Below are 15,702 nucleotides of genomic sequence, written 5' to 3'. Positions count from 1 at the left end.
CCTCCTTTGAACCATGTTCACGATGTTGCTTTATCTTTTCTTGCTGCCTGTTCTACTTGCTGTTCCTTGCCTTAAAGCTGAAATCCTCCTATTTGTAAAGTCATCAGGGTGGTTGTTTCAACAAGATAAGGTCACCCTGGACCGTCCTGGTGAAACTGCAATTGGAATAATTTTGTTCTGCCTCTCTAAATTTTGTTTGATCTTTCAGCTGGATACTGGATTCTCTGCTATCCATTGTGGTTTGTTGTGTAAGGGTCGTGCACTTGGGTCTCTTACGGGAACATGAGCTACTCGACATTTCTCTGCATTATAATGAGGATTTAGTGAAATATAGTATTTTATATCCTGTCAGAAAGCAATACCTTTGGGTATTTGTAAATTATTAGATGATAAAATAGTTTCAATATTCTTCATTCTTATTGTTCAAGGGCAGAATCATTTGTTGGTTACTTGCTTTAAAAATAACCAGGCCGTTGTAACACATTGTAACAATACAGCTAGTCTCTTCTTGTATTACTTGGAGTATGAATTATTTTTCAAGAGGATCTTTATTATGTGTGTGTACGCTGGGCTCACATTTCACTAGAATAACATGTTTTTAATATAACTTTCCTTGGAAAAACACTGGTTTAAATTAAGGAAAGAAATGATTACAAAACTGTAAGTATAGTAAAACCCAATTTTTTTTCAAAAGTTCTAGCTGTTTCACAAAACGCCCATAGAATAGTACCTTCCCAAGTGTATATATTGTATATATAATATGTATACATGCAGGTTGCAGGGAGATCATGTTCTTTATTTCTGCACCAACTTTAGCTCTTATCTCTTTACTAGTCTGCATTGCTTTTGGGGATGGCTTTAAATGTGTGTTTTTATTTCTTTATCTGGCACTCACTTTCAGTCAGGGAGCATCCTAAAATATATATGTAGCATTCCTAGCATGTCTTCTATATGAGAATGGCAAAGTGCTTTTAAAACTTTAATTAATCTTTGTAGTTTTTATGTGAGTGAGATAGATAAACAGAGAGGTAAAGTGAGATGCTCAAGGCAACACAAGTCAGTAACCAGTCTTGGAGTCAGATCTGTCTCCTACTCTTGTATTCCTACTACGAGACTATTCTGCCTTCCCAGAAAATGTATTTGTAACAACTGTTAATTTATATGCTGTACATCCTGTCAAAAAATGGTCTTTTGGCTGGTACATTCAGATGAACCATTTCGGTGAAGAGAAGCTAAATAAAGGGGAATTTATACTTGTAGTATGCTTTAGCTGATGCTGTGACATAACTTGCTGCTGGCAGTGTATATTTTTTCTGACCCTGAATACATTTAAAACAACAATAGATTGTTCTTTACAGCTTTGTTTGACTTTCTTTGTTCTTTGTAGAAGACCTGCAGCCCAAATGCCACTTCCCATGCCATGCTGAATTTCTTCACTAAACAAAAGCGTCACTTTTTTGGTCTTTCTGGTCATTGTAGCTTAAAATTACCATAATTGTGAAATATACAAAAATACATTAAAAACTAGGTAAAGGTTCTGCTAATCTCATTATATATAGGTGTCCTGTTCCTAGCTTAGTTACTTTGCTCCCTATGGGAACGTTTAAAATAGCAATTAACCTTCTTAGTCCTTATTTTTATTTAATCATTGAATGCACTCCCAGGAGAGCAAATATTAAATAACATGGGAAATGCAAGATGTATGAGGGAACATAGCTGCAGGCAAGCAACCCAAAGAGAGCTAAAGCCTTTAGGCCTCATAAAAGATTGTGCTGTGGAAGCTGAACGTCCCATCCCTAGAGGTGTTTTCATGAGACATAGGTGAGATGTAGTCCATGGGAAGTCTGTATTGTCTCCACCCATGCTGTACCTGTTCTGCAACTAGACACAGAGCTTCAGTCTCTAGTAGTATTAATCAGCATCTTTCAACAGAATTACGTACATAGCTAACAAAAAGTTATCAAATTCTTTCCAGGATTGATAAAGAACTCTTACACAAAAATGAACTGTCCAAATATACTCTGGCATATTTTACATATTACAAAATATTACATTTTTAAGCAACAATAATAATTTATTCCAGGTATGCCATTGGTCAAAGCTGCAACAGCATTCACTGATTTTTCCTGCTGATGTACAGTGACTATTGTGATCACTGGCAGAACTGTGCACTAGAACCATTTTGCGGTTCTGCTTAAACATGCTGCAGAAGGGTAAAGAATTACTTAATGCAAAACCACCGCCAGGCTTCTTTATCCAACCAAATCTTTCTCTAAAATCCAATATGTTGATGGGCCAGTCTCTTATGCAACATACAGGGGGAAAAAATCCCAGTGAAGAAATTTTTATAAGACCTTCCTGTCTTCCCTTAGTTCCAGCCTGAAAAATGTCTATCCCATTAGGTGTGGATACTTAGGCAACTCCCTGTAACTATGCACACCTCTTAACTCACAGAGTCCCGACATTTGTTCAATGCACAGCTCCAATGGGTTGATCTGGAAGGGGGCCCTAGGCACTACCCCAGAACAATTAATAAACACGAACAGCACTTCACTCCTCTTGTCAAGTAACAGGGGGGTGGCCGTGTTAGTCTGGATCTGCAAAAGCAACGAGGGGTCCTGTGGCACCTTACAGACGAACAGAAATGCATGAGCATAAGCGTTCGCGGGCAAAGACCCTCGTCGTCAGACGCAGTCAAGACTTCACTCCTCTTGAGCACTTCCTGCCCTCCAAGCGCTCTGCAAAGGTTAATATGTCACATCACCTGCTTGTGAGGCAGGGACCTGTGCCCCCTGCTTTTACGGATGGGGAAACTGAGGCACAACAGGGCTCACCCGAGATCACGAAACGAGCCGAGCCACGCAAAGGCTGCAGCGCAAGCGCCTCCTGTGTGGGAGGATGGCGGTTTTCCGCCCACTGACTCCGGGCGGGGGACAGGCGAGCGGAAGGGAGCCGAGGCCCTTCCTAGCAGGGCAGCGGGGCTACCCGGCGCTGTTTTGCTGACGCACTGGCGATGCCCGGACCTCATTGGCTGTGGCGCCACCTGCGGCTCTGGCTGCCGCTGTCAGTTGGGTGCCTGGGTCCCAACATGGCGTCAGCGGCTGCGGGGTCCGGGGCCGGGACGGGCGGATGGAAATACTGATGACGGTCCGGAGACTGGCCTCCATCTGTACCATGGTGAGTGCGCGGCCGGGGCGCCCCGCAGACACCGCGGTGGGCGACTCATGTCCGGTAGGGTCCCCGGCCTGGAACGGTGGGACCCTCCCCCCCCCGGAGCCGCCACCTCCTTGGGGGCCAAGAGATCCCTCTCCCTTCCGCCACAGGGCTCCCCTTCCCCCAAGTCCCGCGCCTGGAGGGGAGGGGAGGGGAGGGGAGGGCCCTCTCCGCCGCCCCCCCCAGGAGCCGCCTCCCTGGGGGCCAAGATTCACCCTTTCCCTCTGCCAGAGGGCTGCCCTTCCTCCAGCCTCCCCTCCTCCATAGGCTCCAGCTCCCTGGGAATCGCGAGACCCTCCCCCCATTCCCTAGGATGCACGCTTGTAGAATATGCGCTGTCCTTTTTCCTGACCCTCTTGGGAGTTCTTCCCTTCCACCCCTGCAGGACCTGGCCCCGTGCATGCTCCCTGGTATTAGGAACATTTCCCTTACCCCAGGAGCCAAGTGATCCCCTTTCTTAAACGGTAGGAGTCCAGAGTTAAAAGACTTTTAAAACCACATTTTTGTCAATGTTTAGAATTTATTAAGATGACTCCTTCCCTGTTGCCAAACATTATTCAGAGCCCTGTATGGGTACTATGATTTGTGTAGCTTGTTAGTGTACTTACACTGTGCTAGGAGCTTTCTGACTGTGCAAGTAGGTGCAGTCCCTGCCTTTTACAGTGTGCATTTAAAAAATCAGAAGACTTTATAATACACAATACAGCGACAATGTATTTCTGAACACACCCTTGTGAGAGCATGGGTGTGTAACAGGAAAACTGTGATAAAGGAAAGTTTTTCTGGTATCATATGAGGGCTCTGATGAAAAAGACTTAAGACAGGAAAAGCTGTACAATATAACATGACCTGCATAAGAGGCCTTCTTTTCCTGTCCAAAGAGACTTCCCCTAACAGCAGGCCCAGCATCATGCCCGTATAGCTCTCTACTTTCACATAGAAGCCATTGAAGTCAACGAGAGTTGGTGCAGGGTATGTTGGTGGTCCTCAATGCAGGAATGAGCCCAGATCTCAATAATATTTTGTTCCACAATTAGTGGAAACAAGCTTGCTTTAAACAACCACTTTGTTAATCTTTTGAATGGCCATGTAGGCCCTAATTCTACATGAATCTTTCAAAGTGTTAAAAGTGAGGAAGGGTGGACTAAGAGAATGTCAAACTTCACATGCGTGTTTGCAACCATTGGTCCCAACATTGACATTCTTATGAGCAAATATAATTGCTTTTAATAAATTTGTATACCTTCGCTCAGATTAATATGAGTATCATGAGTTTCATGTGTGTTATTAGTATAGGACTTGTGAGACTGTATAGTAATTAAGGACTTGACATTTATGTGGTACTTTTAATAAACTAAAGCTGAGACATAAATCATACACAGTGACCAGTTAATTTACCATGAAAAACAGTTGACTCTCCTGCAAAATATTGCTTGTGTTCAATAGCTTGTAACAGCTCTGCAGTATTTTAGAACTCTTCTTCATGCAGAAAAGTCATTCATCCAATTGATATTATTGCTGGGATTTAGGTTGGCAACACGTAGTTTTATGAGTTGTAATTTGAATAGGGCTTTCAAGCTAAATACTCTTGTTCTTCTTATAATTCCTTGGGATTTTAATATCCATAAGTGGTCAGAACCTCAATTTTACATTGCATCCAAATTACAGTAAGTTTAGCTGCACAGCAATCCTGGGGTGTCAGTTCAGTATTGACTTGGTAGTACACTCTCCTTTCCTAGCAACCAACCAGTTCTACTTTCTGCAGTGTTCAGATGTTTTTGAAGTGATCTTCTCAAGTACTGATTACCCAGTTTTTCTTAAATATGATATGATATGGTTGCAGGTTTATAGCACTAAGAACCTATTTTAATTGAATAATCTCAGATAGTAAATTTTCTAGAACAATATAGATATGGAAATACACATCTCATAGAACTGGAAGGGACCTCAGGAGGTCATCAAGTCCGGTCCACTGCCCTCTTGGCAGGGCCAAGCACCGGCCCCCTGCCTCACACTTTTTTTTTTTTTTAACTATTTGCCCCAGATCCCTAAATGGCCCCCTCAAGGATTCAGCTTACAACCCTGCTTTTAGCAGGCCAGTGCTCAAACCACTGAGCTATCCCTCCCCCCCAATCCAACCAACTACAGGTTTTGAAAATTTGTAACAAGCACATTTAAAAGTGCACAAGTGCATCCATGGACCTCTGTTCCCCCACCACAAACACAAGTGAAAATAAATTCATGAGAAGTGTTGGATTATAGCTTTGATGCAGAATTCCCTGCCCCCAAACTCCACCTTACATGCGATTGACTCATTCCATACAGAACTCTGAATAAATACCCCAGTTCAACAGGCTGAGTATCAGAGTGTTCCCTGGGATCATGCAGCTAACCTAAAGTTAGTCTGCCAGTACTCAGTGGTGTGTTCTTGGTATCTTTGGCCACAAGCATGTACTTTTGGATTAGTTTCTGTTCCTGTCCTTATTTTGCTTTTGGCTGGTGTAGCAGATGGCTCACTAGCAGATGCCCATTTATACCAATATTGATTAGCACAGCTTTTTACAAGAGTAGGTGCCCTCAATAAATTCTAATTTTAGGAGGTATGTTCTGCTTTCTTGAATGCTTATTTTTGTTTCAAGCAGAGATGGTGTTTTCACTTCTACAAAAACTGTCATACAGAATGCTGCTCTCTACCCCAAAGAGAATTGCTTTCTTAAAGACCCCTAATTAGTGAACTGTATAAATGTTATAGTATTTTTCATGATAAACATTGATACAAAAATGTAAAGTTATTTAAATTACCTTGACTGAATTTATTATCAAGCTCACCCATAGTCTTATTTTCAACTAATAGAAAAACATTAGTGTGCTGGTTGAAGTAGTTTCATTTAACTCAGACTAAAATACAGTTTATACCTTCTATGATTGTTAACATTTAGTAAGCTCAAGTATGAAAATGAAGACCCTGAATAAGTCCAGGGCTATGGTTAGGCATATGAATCATACACAGCATCAGAAAATTTGAGGCACCACCAGGACAAAAGGTGAGCAGGTCAGCTCACGCTTGCCTGTGCCAGGTTTACATTTGGGCCATGCCCATGTTCAGAAGGGGCCTAGTTTGGAGCAGCTGGTCCTCTCTACCGCCTCCCAGGTCCTCTCCATGCTCACTGCTCTAGTCTCTCCGTCAAGGGTTTCTTTCTGTCCCTGGCCCTGCCTGCCAGCTCCTCCCTGCCCCCTCACCTCCCCCCTGACTGCCCATTGCTTGCTCCTTTCAACTGGCTGAGGGCTCCTCTCTGCCCCCATCATAAGCAGGCAGCCACTAGCAGAGCCAGGCTGGAGGGGAGTCCTCAGCTGCTGCTGCTCCAGGCCAGTGACCCTCGACTTCGGGCTCACGTCTCCCTGTCATTCTGCAGCAGACTGGTGAAGTTAGAGGCTGCATTTGCCCCACGCCCCATGCAATGAAATGCCTCCTGTCTGCCGGGGCCACCACCAGTGCCAAGTTAGTAGGGCTGCAGGGAGCTGTGGGGGAGGGGGCAGTTCTATTGTTCTGAGATAGCACCGTCCTCCCCACAGCACTGTGCTGAGAGGGGTGAACCCTGCTCTGTGCTGGCTCGCCAGGGAGTGGGTCTTTGGAGGGGGATGTGAGAAAGTAGGAGGAACTGAGCAATGGGAAGGTTTTGTGTATTTTGGGTGGTGAGCTCAGCAGGTCCAGGGAGTGATGGTGGGCAGCACTCTGTGACATGGTATGCACCCACCCTGTTGGCGAAGGGGAACAGTGGCAACACAGGGCTGCAAGTCAGCTTTCCCTATAAGCAATGCAATTGTGCGGCCACTCAGGAGAAATTTAGTTGCTGCCCCGCTGATTGGCAGAGAGCCCACAGCTACATTTTGTGCTCCTGTTGATGGTGGGCATTCGTACATGCACATAAAAACAGTTATTCTGCACATGGGTGGGAAAGAGGAGACGGAATTTTGCTGCTTGTACATAACCTGTGGAGTAGGCTTGCCCCCTTTGTGCTATGTCCCATTGCCCCTGGCTGGTTCCTCACTCCAAGGACTGACCTCCCTATGCCATGTTTCAATGCCCCTTTAGGAACCAACAAACAAGCTTGGAGCTGGGCCTACAAATAGTTAATCCATCCATCCCTGCCACGTATCCAGAACACACTGCAGTCTCTTCATGCAGGGGCTATATTCATACACCTGGATGTGCCAGTGCAGTGCATTCTGCATGAGGGAGAGGGTACAGGAGTTTCTGCAGGGAGCTGTGACTTTCCACCATGGCTGGGTGTCTCATTTGCTGGCTCAGGCTCTCTCCTCACCCCTTCTGGGCTGTAAGTGTATGTTGTGTTACTAAGAGCAAGTCGGGTATAAGGCACAGTAAATAACACTGCATAGGGCCCCTTAAATTCTGTGGATGGCCCTGTATAAACCACTTAATTACTTAAACAAGGTGTATTTAGGAATTAACTTTTCTTTAGGATTCTTATCAAGTGACACGTAAATTGTTCTATGTCTTGAAAGTACTTTCTAAGCTATCCTTATAATACTTCTGTAATATCTATGATTTGTAGCCTGGAAAACTAAATCATAAGGAAGTGAAGACTTGGACAGAGTCACACAATGATTCTGTGGTTGAACCAAGTTGCATAGCTCCCAGATTGGAGCTTCTGACTCCCTGTCTCATGTTCATGCCAATAGACAATGCAACCTCTTTAAGATGAACAGAAGATTAAAATTGGTCATTTAAATTCTAACTCTGTACCACTAAGTTTATATCTAAACCAAACCACCCTTCTTAAGCGGATTCACAATCTTTTTGTAGTATAAATTGTATGTCATATGTTCCATGGACACTCTACTATTGCTGTTGATCATCTTTCTTCCCATTCACAATTGCAGAACATGTGGTGGCAGCTGCAGTAATTGCAAACTTTACAAACAGATGTAAGGAGAATATTTCCTGTATTGTAACTGCTTTTGGTTGTGAGTCAGTAGCTGGAAAGTACAGGCACACCATGTGACTAGACAGAGCCTTGCAAACCATTAGCCAGGTCTTGGTGGGCTATCACAGGCCATAGCCAAAATTTGTGCTGGGCCTGCTTAACTTTAACTGCCTTTCTAGCACCTGATGTTTTTGTCATATATTCTGTGATTTGTAAATGCCTGTGATGTTAATTAAGAAAATGGATTGGCTAGGATATTGTCCTAAAATCACACTACCACAGAAGATCGACCCGCAAAGTTGATCCTGGAACACCTCATGAGCAGGGGAGATTTAAGTAGGTTGAAGGGAGAGAGGCTTCTGTTGTTAAATTGGATACTATGGCCTTCTGGGCAAGGAGATATTATAAGGGTTTTCAGTTAGACCTGGCAGTTCAGTCAGTCTGTAAAGCTTCTTCCCTCTGTTAGTCATGAAACTGAGGCTTAACACAGAAACGTTTTGAGATGGAAATCAGCTTGTTTTATTGGGTCATCTGTAGCTTTTTCGTTGACATGACTGCAACTGAACACTTGTATAGCAACGAGTGATGAAGTGGGGACCTGAGCTTTCCCTTTCTCAGATTCAAATGATGTGTCTTAACAAGGAGTTAATAGTAATGTTTGTGCAGCACAATAAGCTAATTAAGGTCACTTCCCAGTAGAGTGTCATCTAATTGCTCTGCAAAGCTAGCAAGACATACCTGAGAACACAGATTCAGCATATATTTGTCAGTCCTATTTTTGTTCCCCAAATCGGTACATGGGGCTAATTATCACTTAAGCTGATGGTGAGAGAGGGGTATGAATAGTGAGCACAGGAAACTTGCAAGAAAGGAAATTAGTATTTTTACTATTCATTTTGTGCAATTAATTTGCAAATAAACATGTCAGTTGCCAAATGAGATGCATACAAGAGCCACATCAATGAGTTTTATGAACTGTCTTGGCATTTTTAAAAAAAAATATTTATAAGGGACTTTATTGTACTGGTAACTTATGGAGATGGTAACATTTACGGCTAGAATAGTAAATAATGTGGGAAAATAGTTTGTTTTTTAACTCAGAACTTCTGTTTCAATTGTGTCTCTTCTTAAATTGATCTGAAGTGAAATGAAAGTTTGCTCCCAACTCTAAGATGAGAGCTCAACTAGTTAACACTAACAAATATTACTGTTCCTGAATCATTAGTTCCTGAATTTAAAGCCAGGTGGGGCAATAGCTTATGCTTTGTGGAAGTTGCTGTGCCGAGGTATATCAGACAGAAAGACACAATGTTGTTCAACAAGTTATTGAGATGACTAATGTTTTTAGTACACACCTTTGTCAGGGGAGACTCCAGTCTTCTCTGTAGCCTGAGAGCGTGAACTTACTTTTTAGGTGGAGCTGCTGTCTGGTTTGTCTCTAAACTTACAGGTGGCATCTACACTAGCAAGTTCTTTCAGAAAATCTGGCCCTTTTTCAAAAGAACACACAGAGTGTCTACACATAAAATACTCTTTTGATCCGAAATTGAAAGAATGTGGCTCTTCTTCCAAAAGCCCTCTTCTACTCCCAGAACAGGAGGAGCACCTTCTTTCAAAGATTTTTTTGAAAAAAAGCATGTGTAGACACACTGCAGATCCTTCTTTTGAAAGAGCAGTCCTCATGTTGATGGATTTTTCAATCTCTGGCTTATTATTTGGAAAGAGCAGGGGCTGTGTGACTGCTCTCTATCAAAAGAGTGGATCAATTTTTCTGTCTGCTTTATTGTGTGTAGATGTGATCTTTTGGAAGAAGCTTTTTCAGAAGATGTCTTCCAGAAGAACATCTTTCAAAGGATCGCTGTAGTGTAGACATAGCCACGACGTCTCTCCCTCTAGTGATTGTCCCAGAAAGAGAGATGAGGACCAGTCAAAGAGAACTTTTTTAACTTAAGAGATTAGAACTCGTGTAGCTGAGGTTTTATCCCATCTCCAAAGGGATAACTATGATTTATCTAGTAATTACCTCTTTGCAGCACACAGATCAGTTTCAGTGAGTGAAATTTGCAGAGTCTGTATAAGGTATATGCATGCTCTCTGCATTGTGCATCCTTCCCTGCGTGTTTTTATGCAGTGGGGATTTGTAAGTGAGGCCACTAGATGTAACTCATGCATCTATTGGTACTGGTGCAAGGACAAAAAACACCCTTCAGTTGCCTCGGTTGGTGTCGTGTCCTCTTATCTTACAAGCGAGTGTCATGAAAGAAGGCTAAAATCCCCTAGAAAGCATCACATTGTAGCAATGCTAATACTTTTTCTATTCCTATCAGCAGGGGTTGGGCTGAGTTTCTGCACTGGCCCCTGTACAGTTCTGGTGGCTCACCAGCAATCATTTGAATTGGTCTCTGGCTAGTAGGTATCTGGTAAATTATTTAAGACCAGCTTGAACTTTGTAATTGGATCATCATGTATTTAACAATTTCCTACTTTCACATAAAAGCAGCTTTTAAAATTAAAAAAAAAAGTGTAGCCATAAGATTTTCTGGGTTTATGGACAAATGTATTACTTTCTTGGCCAATGTCAGACTGAATGAGAGAGATTTAATCTGAGGTACTTGAGATAGAGGCACTTACTGTGATTTCGCATTTCATAAGTCAGGCCATGGTTCATCACACTCTTTGCTGTGAAATACAGAAGGTAGTAATGGTGGCTGACCTCATGTGGTAGGGAGAGCAGCAGCTGTTACTTTCTCTCTCTTGTCTCCACAACTCTCAAAAGTCTCAGAGGAGATGTAGATCTCAGCGTAGGGGCACAGAGAAACAGTGGAGCTGAGTCACTGTTCTGTCTGTGTAGCATGCTTTCCTGAGGGGTAGTGGGGTCTTACAAGTTGTAGCTAATGCTGTTGCATCATCTCTTTTAGGTGGTGGCAGTGTGGATTGTTAGGTAGCCTTGGAAGCTACACTGTATCCTTTGGTCTTCACAGGGATGCTTCTGTAACCTGAACGCCTGATGTACCCATTATGCTCAAGCCTATCACAGATATAAGTATCCAAACCCCCTGGGTATTCTCTGAAGCACTGTAACCACCACCCAATGAAACCGTGAGGAAAATGGGAAATGTGGATAAACCCACACTTGGCTGTATATAAAGATACATCTACTCTTACTGGAAGATTGACTAGTGGTCAGTCTTCTGGGGTTCGATTTAGCTCTCCTACTGAGGCTACACTAAATCAAACCATCAGTGGGGTGTCAGAGGCAGGCTGTGGCTGGGAGGCACTTACTTAAGAGCTTCAGGCCCCAGCACTCTGAGGTAGACTTCCCTGCCAGCTGGCCCAGGAGCCCTCTAACTGATTGTCTGTCCCATATTGCTCTCTGCGCTGGAGTGGGCAGGGGAATGGAGAGAAGGAGGTGGGGCCAGGCACGCTGGTCCCGCCACCCCCAGCAAAATCTTTCTGCTCACATTGTTTGGTTTCTGGTGAATAGGAGCTGAGAGATTTTGATAAGGATGAGGGCAGCCGGCAAAGCCTTCCCCACACAAAGCAGAGAGCCGCAGGGAGCATCCAGCCACTTTGAGTATCACTTGCCCATGCTGTAGGAGTGGGCTGCAGACCAGATTAAAAGGCTTGGTGTGATGGATGTGACCCATAGGGCACATTTTAAGCCCCGGCAGGTAAACAGTGAGTCATAATTAATCAGGGAGAGCCATTAAAATACCAAAATGTATATGAGCTGATTAAATTGCTGTTTTGTATTCCCTCTTCCTAGCCTGTTCTTCTAACAAGTGTGGAAGTTAATCAGGATGTAGAAGGCATAGGGTAAAGGGGTGTTTGTGTGTGTGTGTGTGTGTGTGTGTGTGTGTATATATAAATATATACACACACACACATGCGCACACACACCCTCTCCTCCTTGCAGACTTTGTGCATCCCCTCATCTGCAAAACCAGACTGTGTTTCAGTCTGTAATCTTTCAAAGTAACTCAGACAGAGCTCAGGATAATGGGCTGCATTGTAGACAATCATTTTGCACTACCATCTGTTTCCCTCTCATCTGTACTTTCAACTTCATGCCCAGTGATTTATCCACTTAGCTAAACATGCGTCAAGGTGTGAGTTCCCCCACTCTGATCCATTAATAGGTTCTGTGACTGGATTTCAATCCTCCTAGTTCTCTATGCCAACATATAAATATTTAGTAGCAAAACTGCATACCATTCACAACCCATAATGCTAGTCTTCATCTTTCATCAATAGCTGTGTCCATATTTTCTTAGTGCTGAACTGTCATTATTTGGCACTGATATGCAAAGATCAGGCAAAAAAATTAATTCCTTTTCAATTTGCCAAGTAAATGTCAGTAATAATGGGCAGGGTGTGCTCTTGGGCCCTTTTACATAGGATGCTGTGCCCACAGGCCATGTGCCTGTTCTTAGGTGTATTAGGTTATAGATTAGAAGGTTTCCTATCTCATAGGGAGGGGTCAGACAGAAGAAGACCAGCATAGGCAAAGTGGACTGTCTTCTACCCCTTACAGGCAGCAGGCCTGAGAGGATGTGATGGTTCTTGTAGTCCGTAGGTCTCTGTGTCACTTGCCTCCAGCAAAAGGATTGTTTTTTCTTGTGATAGTTGGGTGTCAGCTCCCGGACACTGCAGATCTTTCAACCACTGAAGCTCCTCCTCTGGGGTTATTCAAGCCCTTCCTTTGCCTTGCAGGTTAATAGTAAGTGTACCCCAACCTCCCAGTCCTTTTAAATTGTTACACTGGGATAACCAGCTCCTGACATTGGCTGTTCTCATCAATTCTGGCTCTTCTTCCTTCAAAGGTGCTGTGTACAACAGCTTTACCTTAAACCACTGCACCTTCAAACAACAAAACAATCTTGAACACTTACAATGAAAAAAGTGACAATCTTTAAGAATGAGTAAAGGTTTAACTAGACATGAGTGGGGAAAACAAGTGGTTACAATATAAAATGAAATCCCAAACAAGAACCTTGGTCCATGCTTATCAGGAGCTAGCCTTCCTATCTAGTAAAGTAGATTTCCCTCCCAAAGTTCAGTTTGTTGAAGAGCTGACTAGTGTCTCAGTAACAAGGGTCCATATAGTCATAGAAGTACTACCTTTGCTCAAGGGGTGTTTCTTAGTGAATGGATCCAGAGTGTCTTTCCATCTCCTCTGTCTCACTGAAAATGGGCTTTTGTCTTCATAGCCAGGGTGATTGCAGAGCTGGAATTTACCCCTAAATGTCTTCTGAGAGCCTTGTAAGCAGTGGAAGTATTGGTAATGCTTCTAGACAATATTGCCCTCCCGTGGCCCTGCAAATTCTCTAGTCCAGCACTGGTTAGGTCCTGAGGGTTTTGATTTAGAGAGGTTCAACCTGTACTGAAGGTATTGAGTCATTCTTAATCAGAATTGTATTGTAGCCTGGGAAACAAAGTACAGTAAACCCTCGATTTTTACAAACCCTGATTTAGCGGACTTTGGGAACAACAGACAGCCCCATTGTTCCTGAAATCCTCTGGGGTCTGTAAAATTTTAAATTCCCCCTGCCAAAAATAATTAAATTCCCCCCCGCCACACTCTGAAGAAGGGGTGGGGTGCGTATGCAGGCAGACAGCACTCGCATATGTGCCCCACCCTGGTGGGAGGAGAACATGGCAGCTTCGGTGACAGGGCTTCTCCAGGCTGTGTGCAGTGTGGCACCTCCAGCCGTGTGGTGGGGTGCCTTCAGCGGTGCATGGCTGGGTGCCTCCAGATGTGGTCCAGCAGCTCTGGCTGAGCAGCAGGCTGTGATGGTTCTGGCTCCAGTGGCCACGGTCTGTTGAGTCCCTGGCAGTCTTTTTTGAGAGGGGCTGGCGGGGGCATTGGTGCTGGGGGAGCCTGATGGGGGTAGGTGGGTAGTAAACCCTCATATTTAACGGACACCCTTTCCCTCTTGTTGTCCATTAAATTGAGGTACAGTAATTTGCAAACAGTCAGTAAATCTCTGTTTATGATGTATAGTTTAAAACTAATCTCACATATACAGTTTGAATCATTTATGTCAAGTAAATCAAAATCTTGAATTTTTGCATTATAGGTGACATATACTCACAGTTGGTTTTCCAGCTTGTCAACTAGGCAAGTGTAAGTTCTCACACTGGACTTATCACCGTAAAATTCAACCTCTTGTATTGCTGTACATATATGGAAGATACCACTTTATACATTTACTTCTAGAATAAATAAGTATGATTTCTCAAATGACAATTTAGGGTAAGAATTGGTAATAATTTTTGCATTTTTGACCTGTGGGTTGATTTTTGAATTGGAATCCAAGTACAGTTCTTCATGCAGAGATTACATTTGTCTGTCCTAAAGCAGCTTTCTAGTGGAAAATAAAACAAGTCTTCCCTCTTTACTTAGACTTTTAAAATACAGTTTTTAACTTTTGTACAATATAGTCTTTTATGGTTGTGGGGGGAGGTGTGGAGGTGGCAGTGGGGGAGATCTCTTCCCTTCTCATGTTAGCCATGATTACAAGGGCAATATGTGTACTCTGTAAGGTTGCATTTGTAAATCTGATTAAAACCATTAGATGAGGTTTGAAATTTGCTTCATTTCAATTTATCTGCTAATGTTAAAGATCATTTCTTTGAAAAATGTGTAGCAAATTGCTGTGCTAATTGTGGTCAATTGTGCCACAAACAGCGTGTGCAGTAGAAATTAGGCTATTTTAAGCTGGCCAGTTTGTCATCTAACAGTAGAATTAATTTGCAAACTGTTAAAAGTAGTGGCAAAATTGTCTCTGCTTTGGAATCTGAGCAGTAAGGGAACAGATTTCCTAACATTTCAGCTGTTCAGAAGCCACATTTTAATAACATAATGACCCAGGTTACTGTACAGTCTTCAGTTTTCTTTGGCTTTTGTAGCTCTATTCCCCAACATTCTGAAGATTTTAGTGGAACCGTTTTGGTTTCCAGTAGGCACTGCTTTACCTAGGAATGTTGATTATGAGTTTTTGAAATAAAATTTTCAGCTGTGACACCTGAGCAATACACTATTTAATTATGGGATCACCATCCTGCAATAAAAACCTTTAGAGATGTGTCAGTCATGTATGAGGAGGGTCATTTGGAAATCTGTCAGTCTAATTTTCCTTCCCTTGCATTCGTCAAGTTTTATCACAGATCATATTGTTTCTCATGTTTTGTGATTCCTTTCTATTTCTTCAGTATCAGGCTGTCTACGCTGTGATATAAGTTCAAATTTAAGGCAGTTAGCTTGATATTACATGACTGTCTTCACTGTAAATACTATTAGCTTGATTTAGGGAGCACTAATATCCATATCCATCATCGTTGGTAACTGATGGATGTAGCATCAAGCTCTCTGTCAAGAACTCCTGCAGCTGAGCTGGTACCAGACGTGGAGGTTATCCTCTCCTTTGGACTATATCAGTAAAGCTGAGAGGGGGACACTGGTGTCTGGGCAGCCCAGTGTCTCCATAATAAGTGCCCAGGCTCGCACCCGGAGAGGTACTCCGGCATCGCTGAACAGCGT

At 43.1% G+C, this 15,702-nt stretch overlaps 1 protein-coding gene across 1 annotated transcript in view; it reads left to right on the top strand.

The window, feature by feature from the left end:
* Nucleotides 1–3,059: 3,059 nt before the first annotated feature.
* Nucleotides 3,060–15,702, top strand: part of LOC142020273 (ubiquitin carboxyl-terminal hydrolase 12-like) — a 44,122-nt gene continuing 31,479 nt past the window's right edge. Inside the window, exon 1 of the mRNA XM_075007986.1 lies at nt 3,060–3,177. Within this exon, the coding sequence (XP_074864087.1) occupies nt 3,130–3,177 (48 nt within the window). The 5' untranslated portion in view covers nt 3,060–3,129. The remainder of the gene's footprint in view (nt 3,178–15,702) is intronic.

The sequence above is a fragment of the Carettochelys insculpta genome, chromosome 13 (genome assembly GCF_033958435.1).
Source record: "Carettochelys insculpta isolate YL-2023 chromosome 13, ASM3395843v1, whole genome shotgun sequence".
NCBI lineage: Eukaryota > Metazoa > Chordata > Testudines > Carettochelyidae > Carettochelys > Carettochelys insculpta.
This window is presented reverse-complemented; position numbering and strand designations above follow the sequence as displayed.